Source organism: Poecile atricapillus, chromosome 2 (genome assembly GCF_030490865.1).
Source record: "Poecile atricapillus isolate bPoeAtr1 chromosome 2, bPoeAtr1.hap1, whole genome shotgun sequence".
Taxonomy (NCBI): Eukaryota; Metazoa; Chordata; class Aves; order Passeriformes; family Paridae; genus Poecile; species Poecile atricapillus.
The window spans coordinates 83512524-83529554 of NC_081250.1; the positions used below are offsets into that span (position 1 = coordinate 83512524).

The 17031-nt window shown below is 36.3% G+C and overlaps 1 protein-coding gene across 1 annotated transcript in view; it reads left to right on the forward strand.

The window, feature by feature from the left end:
* Window positions 1–15104, forward strand: part of ABCA13 (ATP binding cassette subfamily A member 13) — a 199052-nt gene extending 183948 nt beyond the window's left edge. The window contains exons 50-52 of the mRNA XM_058831117.1: window positions 11920–12025; window positions 13338–13475; window positions 14933–15104. Coding sequence (XP_058687100.1) covers window positions 11920–12025; window positions 13338–13475; window positions 14933–15022 — 334 coding nt within the window. The 3' untranslated portion in view covers window positions 15023–15104. The remainder of the gene's footprint in view (window positions 1–11919; window positions 12026–13337; window positions 13476–14932) is intronic.
* Window positions 15105–17031: the final 1927 nt, after the last annotated feature.

The following is a 17031-nucleotide window of genomic DNA, read 5'->3' on the forward strand; positions in this document are numbered from 1 at the left end:
ACTTCTTGTCCCTTGACAATCCTTTTGGATTTCTGGCCTTTCCTTTGGATAGAACCACACATCCTTGCTTCATAGCTGCATAGCAAGCTGGGCCTGACTCACACTAGCTCTCTCCTTAAAATTTTTTTTCATAAAGACAAACTTTCAGTTAGGGATATTACAATCCAGATGGTGAAAACACAATGTCTGCATCTCTAATTCTGATAATTCTGTGTGATTGCAGCCTTCTTTTCATGTTTTCGCACCTTTCAGTGCCTATGCACCTCCATTTCTGGAGGCATGAGCAGTCAACCGATCTGCAGAGTTTCTTCTTCTTTCATATCCAGATCTTTGCCTTTGCCATCCTGTCTCTTCCCAAATTTCATAGCACAGTTTCACTGTTGTTTCACTGGCTGGAGTAGATTAGTGAGTGTGAAGGCATCCTTTGTATCTTTCATGAGTAACAGCTCATATATAGGGAACAGTGCAGATCTTCGACCTTTTTGAAGATGTGTGTCTGCCCAGTCAGGAAAAAATAGTATTATTTAGGCACTTCAGTTGAGTGTATAAAGTTAGCTGGGCTGAGAGTCTTCCCTTGTTATGTTTCTGATCTCTGAAACATAACAGCAAGTAAGTGAGTGAGTGAGTGGGTGAGTGAGTGAGTACATGTCCCTGTCTTCTCAGCTTGACCTTGAGAAGGCAAAATCAGACAGGCCACCTTCCCCTTTATCTTATCAGTGACTTCGTAATTTTTTTTTGCCACTTCTGATGTTTCCTTTAGCAGCATCTTTTCATCTTCCCTCTTATGGAAACAAGACATCAAAAGCATACTCATAACTATGCACTGTTATATGTGTTCATATAAATAAAGCAGTTATTTCTCAATTTGCTGCACTGCATCTGTAGATAAACCTCTTTCAGATTACAGCTAGCAAATCAATGCAGAAGTGTCCTCCTGGAAGTGTCATCGTATTACTTCTTATTTAGATGATACTAGGACCATTATTACTATAGAAACAGTCACAAATCAGCCATTCTGGAATCAAGGCTGTATGAGTGCCTCTTTCAAACTCTCTAAAACAAGGTCATAATGAGACTATTTGGCAGTCAAGTTCATAGCAAATATTTTTTTAAAAATAATTTTAACTTTGTAAAAAACACACCTTCTCTATATAAAGAATATTTCATACTCTCAGCAGGTTTGTGTTCCATGGCAGTTCTTTAATGTATGGTCATTAGTGACATTCACATGGGAAAATAGTGCACTCTAGATCAATACTGCTGAGACTTTCTACACAAACTGTGTAGCTCAACCTGCACGAAGATTTTTCATTTAATGGAGAACTAAAATCCCTTTAACTCCTAGCTTATTGTTTGATTTAGTCTCCAGATTTTTCACAGGAACCTAATGAATTTTTTTTAAAACTGCATCCCCCTTTATTAAGAAAAATAGCCATGAACCTTTTCAAAGGCTTTAATTAAAATCATACAGTTCTCTGAATTTTCTCTGACTGCCTGATATTCTTGGCCAGAAAGAACAAAACCACTGTAGACAGCACAGTCTTAAAGTGTCACATACACACAGCTGTTAAAGCCTGCAGAAAAAACATCTCTGTGTTTTCTTTGGAAATCTTTTGATGAGTGCTGGGGAGAAGTCAAAGACTGTTCCTTTACTTCTGTTATTTGCTTAGTCTAGCTTCCAAACATCCCTCCAACACATGCCAGTGTAATCCTTTATCGTAAAACCCAGGCTATCCCACACCTAACACTTGAAGTAATTGTTAGGAGATTAAAACAGATTGTAGATTCTGTGTAGATTAAAGTTCCAAATTTACATGAAGACGATTTCCAGATATGCTACCATGTAACATATGAAGGATTACTGCATGTACCTGAGATGGTGAAGGGGCAGAGAAGCAGAATTCCAAAGAAATCCATTGAAATAATTAAGCTTTAAATATTTTAAAATCTTAATTTCCCCACTTTCTGCTCCATCTGTGTTCATCCTGAAAAGCTTCCAGGACTTGGAGAAGTGATTCCTTCCTTTCTGTTTTCCTTCCCTCCCTATGATTTAATAGCCCTATCATTCTGATTGCCATACAGAGCAAAATATTGCTTCTTCTAACGTGATAGACCACAAGGATTAGCAAATCTAAGCTGCTATTAGGAAATACCTATCTGGAAGGAAGGATGTTTTCGTTAACAGCCACCTCCATTGATATAATCACCAATCTTCCTACTGTTTCAGTGTTTTCCTATGATTAGCACTATATTTGTCCCATGCAACATCTCACAGTAAAAAAACTCATCACCTCTTACATTTTGTTTATAAAAAAAGTTTCATGAAGCAAAACAAGGAAAGTATAAACAAAACTGACTTTGTTGCATCTGATTTAATTACTGACACCCTGAAAACTTGTATTTTTGGATGGTGTTTTTTGTGCTGTGTGAATTAGTCAATCTAGCAATATACACATTCATAATAACAGGGAAGAATGATACTAAAATACATGAATGGGGTGATAGCTCTAGATTATCATGGTTTCTTTGTTAGATTTAGATTTTACAGCTTGTTTTTTTAAAAATTGTACTTACTTATAAGCAGCTCTTGACATCATGTAGTCTGTTTTCAATTTGTTTCTACAAATCAAACTGAACAAGTATTTTAAAGACAACAAATGTCCTGATCTGGCTTTGAGTATTGCAAGGAGAGAAATCTTGACGTTACATATGATTCTATTAGTATGCCTCAACAATTTTTTCCTCTTCTAAATGTAGGCACTTGATGCGCTGCCAGATTTTCCCCAGCCAGCTCCCAGCCCAGAGTTGGCTGTTCCCAGAAAGCAGCACAGTCTGTGATACAACTATAGGGTTTATGCTCTATGGCACAGGCTGTCAAGCGTCATGGGTAGGAGCAAGGACATGAGAGAGGTCTTCTCTATAGTTTCCAAGCCCCCTCCTTGGAAGTTTCCAGGAATGAAAAACAAAGAAACATCTTGCATGTGGACTTATATACAGGAGAGGTCTTAGGGGCAGATACAAATCTTTAACCAATAGAGAAGACTTAGGGGAGGAGTTCAAGGTGGGGTTCATAATGTGTGGACCAATGGGAAAGCCTGGGGGGGGGAAACAGTTTACATAATCCAATGGAACATCAAATACCTGGTGATTGACAGGGAAGGTTCCAGAGTAAGGGGTAGGTACAAACTGGGATTGACAAATCAGTGGGAGGGAGAACGTGGAAGGTTTGGGAAAAATGGTCTGGGTTTACAAGATTGATAGGGAAGATACTGGAAGAAGGGGTTGGGATACAATGATTGATGGTATAGTGGAGGAGGATACAACAGTAATAAACCAACAAAGCAGGGGGGTGACAGACCAAACCATGTATATAAAAACACACCACAACAGGCACATATCCTAAAATAACATTATTTCTTCCCTGCTTGTTGAATTATGTTTGTCTTAATTGAAGTCCTCAAAATTGTTTCATTTGTTTATTTTTAGTATCATTCCAGCCTATAGAATTCAGATTATGATTACCTTTTTGATGGATATATGATGAAGGTTTAATGGGTCTTCCTTGGGGCCCTGTTAGATTTCCTTCTTCCCTGTGGTGGGAAGTTCAAGGATTCAGCTCCTTCTCTCTGGCTACACTTTCAGCCCTTGGCAGATGTGAAAGATCATAATCTCTGACTGAGTACAGCTTTGTTAGATGGGAGAACAACATTCTGCTATGAAGGGTGTGGGTGAACTCCAGGAAGATGATAATGTGAAGCATAAATTCTTCATAGGGATATAAAAAGTGATACTGCTTCTTATGTGTGAGACTTGTTCCATTTTTCCAGCCCTTCTGCAAGCCTGTTAGGAAATGTCATCCAAAAATGTCTTCTCACTACAAGTGTTGATGTTTGGGCTTCTGTTGAACTTTGACAATATTATTTATGTAATTTTAAACAGATTCAAAATACCTGCAGCTGTTTATCAGCAGAATAGTAAGGGTTAAACTCTTTAGAAAGGCTTTTTATTGTAGGTGGCAAATTTATGAACAATATCAAGAAATTTATTAGGTAGAAGAACACACTGAAGGCAAATTTTCAAGAAGTTGGCATCTTAGTTCTAGATGTACTTTGTCTGAGATTGATGTGTTAACAGTTGTGCCCATTAAAGCCTAATTTCAGACAACTCCTGCCAACAGAGTCAATTACTCTAAACTGAGAATCGATTATATTTAAACACTCTCTTCAGTATTCTCCATTATACTTAATGCCTTTTTTGAAAATTCACAGAAACGTTTTCATGTGAGGTACAGCTGGCCAATTCTCTGGGAACAACATTTTGAATATTATCCTTCATTCTAGGGCCATTTGGATGGACTACTCATATAAAAAAAAACCCATACCAATCTGTCAAGTGCTGGACATCAAGATACTCAAATTTTATCAAGCAATTTTATTAAATTACCCGACAATTAATTCATTTGCTATAGCTGGGTTAGAATGGAAAATATGTTGGCAGACTATTTATACTTTACCTTTTTTTCCTAAAGGTTGATTGAGAATATTTTATTGCTTTCTTCAAACCTACACATGTAGATTTCTTAAATGGAAAACAGAGGATTGAAATTAAAGTTCTCATCAATATTTCAGCCTTTAGTGGACAGTGTTATTAATTGACATACTAGCAATAAGTTTCTTACATGCTGTAAAATATAAAAATCAATATAAATTTCATTCTATTTGACCAAAAAAAGCCTTCCTTATGTACATAAAAAATGTATTAAGACAGTGGACGTGTAATCATGTAATATAGCTATTAGTTTACCTTTCCAGAGGAAAGTTTGAAGAAAAGAGCTCTTTAAACTTAAAAAAACCCACAGATTGAGAGTTCAGAAATAAACAATATCTTTTGACTCTCCTAAAACTTTGTTCAACGTTTATTCAGCCCTACTGTGCATGTGCATTAGGTTGCTTTTTTTTGTCTTTTTTTTGTCTTTTTTTTTACTGCGTTTTCCACAGGATGCTGCATTGTGTCTCTAAATGAATCATTAAATCATCAGCAGCTAATTAAGATTTCATATTCTCCTCTTTCTCTAGTATGTTTTTTACTAGGAGTTTTTCAAACCTGTCCTTAAATACAGTATTATCAGCATTTATTGGATCAGGGCTTCACAAACATCAACATCTTTGTTTTCCACAGCACTCTGGGAAACTTGATTTGAAATAATTATTCCTGTTTTATAGAGAAGTAACCGAAGACTGATGCTAAAGCTAAAAGGGTTTGGGTAGTCCATCTGAGCAGTTTATGACTAAATATTTCACATTTGTTCAACATTGCATTCAAAGCAAAACTCCTGTTAACTTCAGCTGTAGCTGTGGGTGTTCCAAAAGGCACTGTGAATTCCTCCTGCCAACTGGAGTGCCTCATCTCCAGGTGGGTCCTTAACAAGCCAGGAAAGTAGTAAAGAAAGATGTGGCCTGAGTGATCACAGACCATGCAGGTGTATGAGGATGAAGGGGTAAGATTTGGTTCCCTGGGGCATTCCAGAACTGTGAAACACTTTCTTCCCTTTTTCTTCCCTTTTCTCATCAATTTGCTGTCTAATTTGCAACATTTTCTAGGTACTGCAGTAAATAAAGCTACTTCTCTGAGCAGGTACATCCAGTGTATCTTGTAAGGCATTCCCAGTAGGGATTTAATATCAAGGTGCTGCATGATGATGTAATTGAAGTTTATTACATAAAGCAAACATAGCTGTGGTTTAAATTTTAGTTTTACATCTCTTTTCTATTAAACACCTTTTAGCTTGAGATTTGACCTTGAGGTGTTGATAAGGTCTTTTAATAGATATTTTAGTGTGTAATATGGTGATTATGTTATTAAAAACAGTACACACAAACCCAGTCATAACAACATTATGATAACGTTACTTACTCCTGCCTTTTTCACTGTTGAGTCACAGAAGGTGCTTTGAGGAAACAGTTTGGGTTCTTTATAGACTGTACTATCAGCTTTACACAGAATTACAACAATGCTACTCCTGTTTCTCTGGGAATAAATATATATAAATAATACAAGAATAAAAAATCCCTGATACTTGCCAATATGTGCAGATGAAAAAGCTCAAATATGGAGAGATTTTGTGTGTGCACATATCTAAATAATTAACAAGAATTTTTAGGGCTTCACCATGTATTTGGAAATCACACCAAAGAATTTACAAGTGCACAGAGAGCAAGGCAAAATTCTACCCTGCACTGCTCATAATCTGGGACTGTCATTATTGTGACAGTTATATTATTGAATACAGAAATTAGCATTAGATGGTTTGGTACGAAAGCCTGAGTGTGTGTGAACAAATAGTGCATGTTCAATATACCTGAATGAGTGTTAGTCATCCTTTTAATAACTGCTTTTGTGTTTCTATTGTTATCCTGGAAAAAGTCATGATCACTTAAAAAATGATGAAACAAACTCTATGAATAGTACATGGAGAAGAGATTTTATGATTTATTTATGTCTGTTTGCATCGAATCAAGTTTATCTGTTCAACAATGCTGAGGCTCTGAATAATGCAGAAGGAAATCTCATTTTACAAGTGACAGGGTATTTGCATTTGATTTAACCATTTTTTTTAAAATACAAGTATTTAAAAAACTAAAAATTTTTTTCCTTCCTTGGTATTGATTTTGCTTGTTTTTAAATAGATGAAATAATTAAATACATTGTGTGATTTAAAATTATCTTAAACTGTGATTAATTTGTTTTAATAATTTCATTTAAATTTTATTTTTTTCCAATGCTTTTCAAAGTGTTTTGTTTTTAATGTTGTTCAAGATTTGTTCTGTTTGTAAATTGTATATGTGTCTAAAGCTGTGAGAGGAATGACCTGGATGTGTATCCCATGCTTCAGCAATTATACTGGTGTACTAAGTTATCTTCCCTACATGAGGCCTATTTTAGCTTAAATGATTCCATGATTCTATTCACTTAGGTAAAGTAGAACCATATCTGCCTCCAAATGAATGTAAACCAAAGCAGAGAGATAAACAGCACAGTAGAATATTATTCCCTCTCTTTGATTTATGGCATATATTCTAAAAGATGCAGTTCCTTGCAGACATTAAGTGCCAATGTTCTCTTTACTATTTTTTTATCCAATAATGTAATTTTGCAGTAATCCTTTGATCAAACTAGTGCATACACAAAGTACGCACTTTATATTTCCATCAGTAAATTTTCTGTGAGCTGTAATCCTCTGATGTGTGTATATATATATATATATATATATATATATATATATATAAATACAGCACAACATTCTCTAGGAAATGTACTCTTTGATTGGGGCAGGGAAAAGCACATGGGTGATTAGATGCTTTTCTTGTTCCTCAAAGTTTAGGAAAAGGGTCTATATTCTTCATTTCCTGACGTTACATTCAGCAAATTTTACTGGGGTAGAGAAGAGTTGGTAAATAAGCTTTGGGAAGAGTGTGATTTGATGAGCTGTTTATTCTGGACATGCTGTAACTTAAACAGTGGTTTCAAAATTTTGTCTTCTTCATTTGTAGACAAGAAAACTATTGAGGCTTTTAAATGAAAACGTTGTTTTTTTTTTTTAAAGAAAATACAAGTTTGCTGAGAGTGTACTTTCTTTTTCACCCTTCACATAATATAGGTTTTCATGGGTCAAACTTAAGAAAACCCATTGGGTTAATTCCTTTAGGGACTCCTTGTTACCAAATGCAGGCTCAGCTGTATTTTAACAAGGACTTTTCTCCCCATTCAAACCTCTGAACAAGGACTTCCAAGGAATGGGCAGAAGTGAACATTGAGAAGCTACTCTGTCCCAACTGGCAGCTCCTCTCCTTGATAGTCATGAGAATTTTCAGCCTTTGGGCCACTAAATCCACTTCCATTTCCAAGGTTAAAAGAGGAACAGAAAAGCATCAAGGGAACTTCCTCATCAGTATAGATTTGGTTGCACTTTATTTCAATGTGTGACTGGAACTTGTGTAGGCATACATCTGAAGTTGATTTACATAAACTATTTTTGTACTTCTGGCAGTGTGGCTGTGGGGTTGCAAAACCCTTCTGAGAACTGAGGAACCATTTGGGTGATTTACCCAAGCTGACCTCCTCTTGATGATATTTATACCAAATGAAGCCTGAGGTCAGATCAACACCTGCTAGCACAGTATTCTCTCTCTGAACCCAGTCAAGAGGGAGAAGTTCAGGAACAAGATATGCACAGGAAGTTACTTTACCACAATACTCAACCACCTTCAGCAGTTTCTTTTTTAGAGGCCTCTTAAGTCAGAAGTGATTTTAGTGGATCCCCACCATGAATTTTTCTGGTCTCTTATTCAACTCAGGTCAAGTTCTGACATCTAGCACATCCCACATCAATGAGTTGTACAGTTTCTCTACGTAGTGTAAGCAAGATTACTTCATTTTACTGACTTGGCATTTATTTTCCTAAAATTTAACTTTATGTCCCCTGCTCTTACATGAGAAACATATGAGTGAAGAATTATTTCTTATTTTCATTGCTTAGTCATGATTCTGGGCTCTCTAAAAAAACCTTTTGACCATCTTGTCATCTTTCTTACAAGATGAAAAGTCTTTGCTTATTTAGTAATTCCTACTATGGAAATATTTCCATTCCTTGCTACCTTTTTATGTTTCTTTTGCTCCCTTGTTATCTGAGTGCTCAGATACCTTAAGGACCTATGTAAATTAGAAGAGTGGAGTTCTTGTGGTTCTTGTAAAGCTCCTGCTTCTGCAGCTGATGCTGTTGTTAAATAGTCAGGTTAGTAAGTTTACAGTCAATTTAGGAATTTATATTTTAGCTTCAGTCCCATGTTGGCATTTTAACAGAAAAAGCACTCAGTAAGTTATACTTCCAGAACCACTGATGAGGTGAAAGTCAGGCATAAACTAGTAGTTCAACAGAGGAAGGATAGAGAGAAGAAAAATATTTTATTATGTCAGAATATGTGGTTTTGTGTGTCTGTTTATACAAAAATAGAAATCAAGTGTTGTTAAACATGGCAATGCACAATACATTTCCTGTTGGATAGCTTTGAAGAAATGAAGATTCTTTTGCAGCAGATGGCTGCTGAATGAGTCTGCTGGCTCAACGTAGGTCATTCTGATGATAATGTCTTCCTCTTTAGATCTTGAACTATCAGGTGCTAAAGGTTTGATCCTAACACCACTAATCAAACCAGATTGTGCTTTTCTCTGGAATTCCACTTTGGGTCCCCGAATTAAATGAATTGTCTGTATCAGAGAGGGAAACTGTGTGAGCAAAATAGTCAGTTTCCGTTGACTCGGTGCACTGCTGGAAGCAGCTTGCTGATTATAGCAGGGGGAAATGTTTATTGCTGATCAGCTTACTCCATATGGGGAGCTCTTATAATAAAATTAAGTATAAAATCAAGGTATAGAAGCATCATAACTCTACTAGCCAAAAGAAGAAAATCTTTTAAAGCTTTTTATTGATGCCAAGCTGATGTTTATGCCATTCACAATTTAGAACTAAACCAAAGTTGCGCAGACTCATCTGTCTTTGCTAATCAGAACTTTGATTCATTTTCTTTGGAAACTTCATTGCAGACACCAATTTCTTTTTATGAGAATGTTGAATGTCTCCATAAACCAGCATTTTTCAAACTGTAATTCAATGGTTGTTGTATAGAAATGCAAAAACCATGATCAGAATCAATGGCCTCTTGTAAAATGTTGCCTCAAGTTAGCTGTCAACTAAATTGAATACCTTTATTAGCTATATTCATCTTTGTAACAACTTTTTTTTGATTGTCACATGTATTTTTTTTTCAGGGATGATCCTATGCATTTAATTAGAGATCTCTTTAAAACTTAGAAAATCATTGCAAAGCATATTTGTCAGACACTTTGGATTCCACCTAAATCTGGATCTCTTTGATGAATCAGCACTGTTCGTCTGTCAGGCTACACTCTCTAGTAAATATTTGGTACCCTGCTGTCTGGACTCAATACAATCTAGTTCATGAAACATCCTTCAGGAACCAACAGACAGGACACTGCATCAGGATGTTTCTTACCCCATTTCAAGTGATTGCATTTGACTACAATAAAAAATAAACCAAAGAAATAAACCCAACCAAAGAAAAAACCCAACAACCCACAAAAACCCCCACAAACCAACCAAAGGCTAAAAGACCCTACAGTCATTTATCTGTAATGGGGATTTTCATTTTTATGTAGAAGCTGCCACTGTTTTGTGCTACATAAAAAAAATAGGATTTTTGTTTAAGATTCTTGGAAATTGTATTTTGAATTCATATGAAATTCTTAATAGAATAAAATTTTCAGTCTATTTTATCATTGTAGAAACTTGCAGTGCTCTTATCGATGCAGACTGTTCCTTTATAACAACAGAGTTTCTGACCCAATGCAAAAGAAAAGTTAAAGCCCTTACATTGCAATATACTTATTATAGGTGAGGAATATGTGGAATATTTTGCTGGGAACCACGCATGCACTGGTTAAACTGGACATATATCTGAAAATAGTTATTTATATATTTTTTTTACCTTTTGATTGATAATCCGTAGACATTTTTTTATGTATTGGCATAGGGCAGGACTGTAGAGTGTGCTGTGATATGCTTTGATGACATGAAAATGTGTCTTCACCAGTCAGACCCAATTGAGCCAGCTGCTGCCCTGAATCATGAGTTGTACACAGTAAAGACACAAGAGAGGAGTATTTTGGCACAAGGGCATATTGCAGAGGTAATCACTAGGAACCAAACCACTGGAATAAAGGATTTGACAATGGGTAATTGCCACAGTGGAGAATGAAGAAAAGGGAGTTATGCTGGAATGAAGGATATGGGAGTGGCAGTCAGTGGAAAGATAGAGGAAGTGACACATTTTTGGGGAGACATGGCCAGTGCTGCCCAAGCTCCCTGTCCCCTTTTCAGCTCTGCCTTTCCATTGCTCACTGGCAACAGGGAACAGCAGTGGCAGTGGAAAGCTCTTCAGATGTGCCTCCTGCTGGTGTTTTTACCTAGCAATTAACCAAGAAGGAGAACCCAAAGGGAGGAGAACATGTAGCTGCAAAGGAGGGAAAGGGTGCAGCACAGCCCCTTTTTGTCCCATGTCTCTGGTGAGCTCTGTCTGTGCACCCACTCTGGGGACTGGTGCGGCATAACCTCTATTGCTAAGAAATGTGCATAAGAACATGGTTATCATTTCAGCATTCACTGGTTTATTGCAACTTTCCCAAATAACCATCAGCAGTGAGCAAAGTTAATAAAAAATAGTGTTGGTTACATTGCCTGTACTTAAATTTTATCACATTTGTGTTGAGAAAGAGAAGTTAATTTCCTAAATTATTCTGAGAGAGATTGCATAGTCATAGAGCCAAAGAAAATCTAACTTTCCATCTCCGTAAATATCTCTACACTTGCCTTTGCATTTCTTTAAAACACCATTGTACTCACACTGCTGAAATCTGCTTTTGAAGGTGCAACTTTGTTAACAGATTTGAAAGATTCTGCTGCACACCCATTTTTCTCATTAGAAGACTTGAAGGATTTTTTTTTTTCTGTATACGTGACTGGTAATCTTCATAGTTTTATACTGACTACTCAGAGCAATATAGCAATTAAAGCATAGTTTACTTAACGAAAGTTCAGGTATATTGAGTAGTGAAACAGACTAGTAACTAAAATTAGGCATAACATATTTATTGTCTCTGTTATTATTAATTTAAAAAATTTCTCATTGAAATTCTGTTGTTCAATAGCATTATAGTAAAATCAAAGTGATAATGCAGTAGGCATGTGTGATATTTTATATAATTATAGGAAAATCAATTGAACTAAATGTTCTTCTTGTCTTCATGGTGCCTTCATGGATTTATGTTTCTGCATCTCATTCCCAGGTTTGGAGATGGTTATTCTGTCAAGGTTTGGCTTAGCAAAGAAATAAGTTATGGGAGAATGATTTTGGACTGTCTACAACTGCATTTCCCTGGAACACAGTTTAAGGTACAAATAAAACTCATTGTTATATGTATATAGCAGGATTAATTTGGGACTGGTAAGAATAGTATGTACATGTTTGTTGCAGTCTGCAACCTCAGGATCTCATCCAGGGAAGCCACAGGGTTCTGGAGACCAGCATGGAACAGCAACAAGACGGGCTCCCAGTTCATGAAACCATTTATTCAGCATGGGAACAAACTCAGATCCAGAACAGAGAGCCGAGCAGGGGTTTTTGAGGGACAGAACTCTTGAGGGTCTCCACCTTTGAGGGTGGAGTTCAGGGTCAGGGACCACTAGAAACACAGCAAGGGAGAAACCCCTCAGGGACTCAAACCCAATCAGAACTCCTGGGCTGCCCCCCACAAGGGGCCTGGGGCAGGACAACTCCATCCAGGGCTCACATACCCATCTCCCAACACAGGGGGTCAAAACCCACACACATGGCCCACAGCCATGCCTCTCCTTCCACAATTTTTATCTGAAACTAACTCTTGGCCTCCCCAAGGCACGTCACAACACGTTTGTATGTTTACATGTTTGGATATATTGATCTTCTTGGAAAAAGTACGTATGAATATCCCTTTTATTTTTCTATTAAGCAATTCATAAAAATTGTACTTATGATGTTGGTTAAATCAACTCCAAACAGCCATTTAGGCAATGTAAATAGAAAGGCCTTTTCTCTGACTGAAAATTTTCTTTTTCTTTTATTACTGATGAAGTTGAACTCAAATCTGTGTTCACCTGAAGTAGGACTACAATGTAGTTACTATGAGTATTTTGCTTTGTTTGCTTTCTGATAAGGCTCAGAGTTGATAAGCCAGCCTTTACTGAGATTCTTTAATACAAAGCCTTATAAAAGACCTATAGTAATTATATTTCAATAAAAACTCTCAAAGGCTTTAACTGTGTTTAGGAAAAGAACCATGGAAAGCAATGTCTATCTTAGATATGAACCTCTTTGTGTGTATAAGTCTGTATTGAGGTCAGACAGCTGTGTATCTGTGTATGCTCAGCCTTTTCCCAGACTGCATTGTAACAGCACTAGTCTGTTAAATTAAAATTTCCCTGAAGTTTTATCTTTTATGAGATTAAATAATTGTCACCTCAGAATACACACAAAATCTGTGCTCTCAGTATGAACTGCTCTTTGTGCTATGAATATAGACAAAATATGTTATTTTTTAAAAGCTCCTATTTTCCATATTAATCTGCAATAAGAGCCTGTTGAAGTTAGACTAATTATAAGCAGGTGTAGCTTCATCACAACGTACATTCACTTTTATCTGTTTATATAATTTTTGCTTTTTTTCAGGGACAACATCTTAACCTGCTCGAGTACCATGTACCAAGAAGTCAGGGATGTTTAGCAGAGCTATTCAGAGTCCTAGAGAATCACAAAGCTTTTCTCCAAACCAAACACTACTCCATTAGCCAATCCACGTTAGAGCAGGTATTTTATAACTTTTGTTTCTTTTCTTCTTTTTGTCTAAATGCACTGTGTATTGTAGTTATTGATGTAGTAGAATATTCTATCATTCGCTGGGTTATGTGAATGTGTGCAATACTCAGCTGTTCCAGGCCATCTCAGGTCACACAGTGTTTCCATGTCCCATGCTGCTTTTACACTGGAGGTGAGCATAATAAAAGCAACACATCAAGCCACATAGTTGTAGTGTGCACAAACATAATTTGTGCTTAGATGAATCTGGAGCTTTGCGGGATGACAGAATGGGGCTGTGAACCGCCACCTCCACAATCCAAAAGCTGGGATCTTACTAATGTCCTTGAAAAGGCTGAACTGCTCTCTTTAACTCATAGTAAACCTTAGACTTTCAGAACTTTCTCTAGTGAGAATTTTAAATGCACAAACAGATGAAAGAGATCTGACTGCTAAAGACTGTGAAATCCCATTGTGAGGAAAAGAAGAACACATTGATGGCAAGCATGGGATTTCTGGGTGATTGTGATGTGTTAGAGCATCTTCATATGCAACTACTTGTTATTCATTCTGCAAACTGAGAGGCACATCTAGTCAAAATATTAATTTTCTACGATTGATGGTGTGACTTGGTTTCTTTTTCCCATGTGGAAATCATTATGGAAGTATTCTTCTCTGTGCTGGTCTACTAACTATTTGTAAATGATCTATTCACTGATTGACTGCATTTAAGATAATTTCATCCTATTTCTTCAGGCATTCTTCACTCAGGTTTACTTCCTCTCCATTTTTCATGGTGATGCATCATCACCTCAGTGACCTGCTTCTGCTTCCTCTCACTGACTGTCAGTTTTAAACAGGAAAATAGTTCTTCACAGTAACAAACACACTTATAATGCACCCCAAGTTCGTTTGTATATGAAGAGGATCATTTGAATAAAGGAGAGCCATTTTTCCCTCTACATGCGTTTCTGAGAAATAGTTGTGTGATTAAAAATGAAAGAAGCCTTTACGTAGTAAGATCAGTGTTTAAAAAAACCAAACCAATTCAAGGAGGCATATTAGTTGTTGAATCAGAAGCATGCTTTCATCTTGAAATATTTGTATCCTAATCTGTAATATTTATTGGCAGAAACAACCACCTCAGATTCTTTAGGTATGTCATTCAAAGACAATTAAAACCATTGTTTCACATTTACTTGTGCGTAAAATGTATTCTTCATATCTCAGTAACTCATTTTACCATAATTTTTATCATTTATCAACCCCTGTCTTAGCTGGAGTGGGGAAGAGGGATTATTTCTAGAGTTTATAAGACATGTTTTTAGAGGGGTTCCCTCAACATGAGTTATTAATTATTTTGTCAAAAAAACTAAGAAGAGCAGCTAAAAAATACCATCACCTGTATCCCCAAAGTCTGAATTCAAGCACTTTTGTTTTGAAAATCCTACTTTTATCCTGTCTTACAGGTATTCATTAACTTTGCGACACAGCAACAAGGAGTCTGGTGTTCTTCACAAGGATCTTCTGTTGTCCATCATGATCGTTTCCCAGTCTAGGCTCAGAACAGGATACAGCTTCAACATAACATATATGTGTGTGTGTTTGCATATATGTACACACAAGCTACATGCAATAACTTTTCAACTGTGAACAATTTCTGTACAAGAAACAAATAGTAGAAACAGAGTCGAGTTTTCATCTGTAGGCCAGAAGGAAGGGTACTAGTTCTTGGTTAAGCAAGAACCTGATTATATGCAGACCAAAAATCTGCCAAAAAGTAACTTTTTCTTAATTTAACTGGAATTTTATAATACAAATGGCCTAATTAATGGAGAGGAAAAAAAGGCTGATCTGCTTGTGCATAGTAGATTGATTTTTTTTTGTGGTGTCTCTGCATTCATTTGACTATAATACTTCCCTGCATGCACACTTAATATCTAATTTTTACCTGATAAGGCAAAAAAAAAAAAACATAATTGAATGGTAGCAATACCTTGTCTATCACCCAGTATTTTTATTTAATCGCACAAATTGAGAGCCTTTTGATTTCCCTGTTAATTCAGTTCTGTGTTGTGACAAGCTAAATGAACCTTTTCATTGTATAAAGGATGCACTGTATTCCATAAGGCTTTATGTTAAAGAGGTTATTAGTGTACTAGCCTAGTCTGCCTCCCAGTTATCTTAAGAGAATTTAACAAGTTTTCATAAATCATACTTGACAGTGAGCTTTCCCCTAAGCCTGTGGGTTGCTGCTGGAAGTATTCTTAAGTGTTGGGGTCAGAGATGCAAGGTATATACCTTTATCTGTAATGCCTAACTCTGACACCCAAAAAAGCACTGAGTTTCACATAGCACCATGGAGACAACGGTTAGAGTTAAGTAGAAAAGATTGAAAATGTAAATGTGTGAATTAGAAAGTTTCTTGAATCACTGGGTGAATGGGTTGAGGTTTAAAATTTAAAGTAGTTTAGAGAGCAGAAGACAAGATGGAGGATTTAGGGTGTTGTCTCTTGTCCTTCTTCTTTCTTCTTCATGTTCTTCTCCTAGGGGTTTTTGGGTAGTAGTAAGTGATTGGGTAGAAAATGCCACAGTGCAGCACACAGGTGTTGGGTCATTGGGTCACTAAGAAAAATAGCTTGGTTGGCATCTGTTAATTGGGTAAATGGACATATAAAAGACCTTGAAGAAGATCTTTGTTAGCCATTTTACCCCTTTTCTATCATAGTGCACATAGCTCCTTGTACCTTGTAATACTGATAAGAAAAAATAAACAACTGAGACCGAACGAGAGAAAGCAGCCTCCGTCTCATCAATCTTCAGTTCAAAGGGAAAAAGAACCCAAATCCAAAAGTCCTTAACGAGACACTCAAGTACCTTTTTAATGACCTAGTTTGTTTTTCTCATCTTTTTGTTTCCTTTTTCTTCAAAGAGAATTTCAAAATGCTGTTTAACGGGAATGTTAAAGGAAAATAAAATAAACATTCAGACCATGATCAATATACTTCTAAGTAAATATATTATGATGCTAGATAACTTCAGACAAGACCACAGTCTTCAGCCTATACTTGTGCAAAATAAGTGATATTTAATGAATAAAAACTCTTTGTATATTGTGCTTGGAGAAAAAAAGTATGAATTTATTTGTGTCGTAAGTGGCTGCCTCATCTTAAACAAGTCTTTGACGCTCCTGTGAAATTAGCTCATGCCACTTTTATTGACTACAGTATCAAATAGCTGAAATTGTAGAACCAGTGACCTAGAAGTTAATTGCCTTAATATGATTTTGGGTGGGCAGTGGCCAGAGGAGTTCACTTTGAGATGGAAGAATTTGATTTTAAATGGCCTGTATTGCAAAGCTGCTGCTATAATTCCCTCCTGTACAATGATATTAAAAAAAAATAAAAAAAAAATTGTGTTTTAGGCTTTGCATACGGACTCAGAAGACTGTTTATTAAGGCATGATTTGTTCATGTTGCTTTGGCCCATTATGCTTTTTTTAAAATCAGGAATTCACGTTGCCAATTTCTAAAAAGATTAAATTAAGTCTTTGAAAAATAAATAAAAC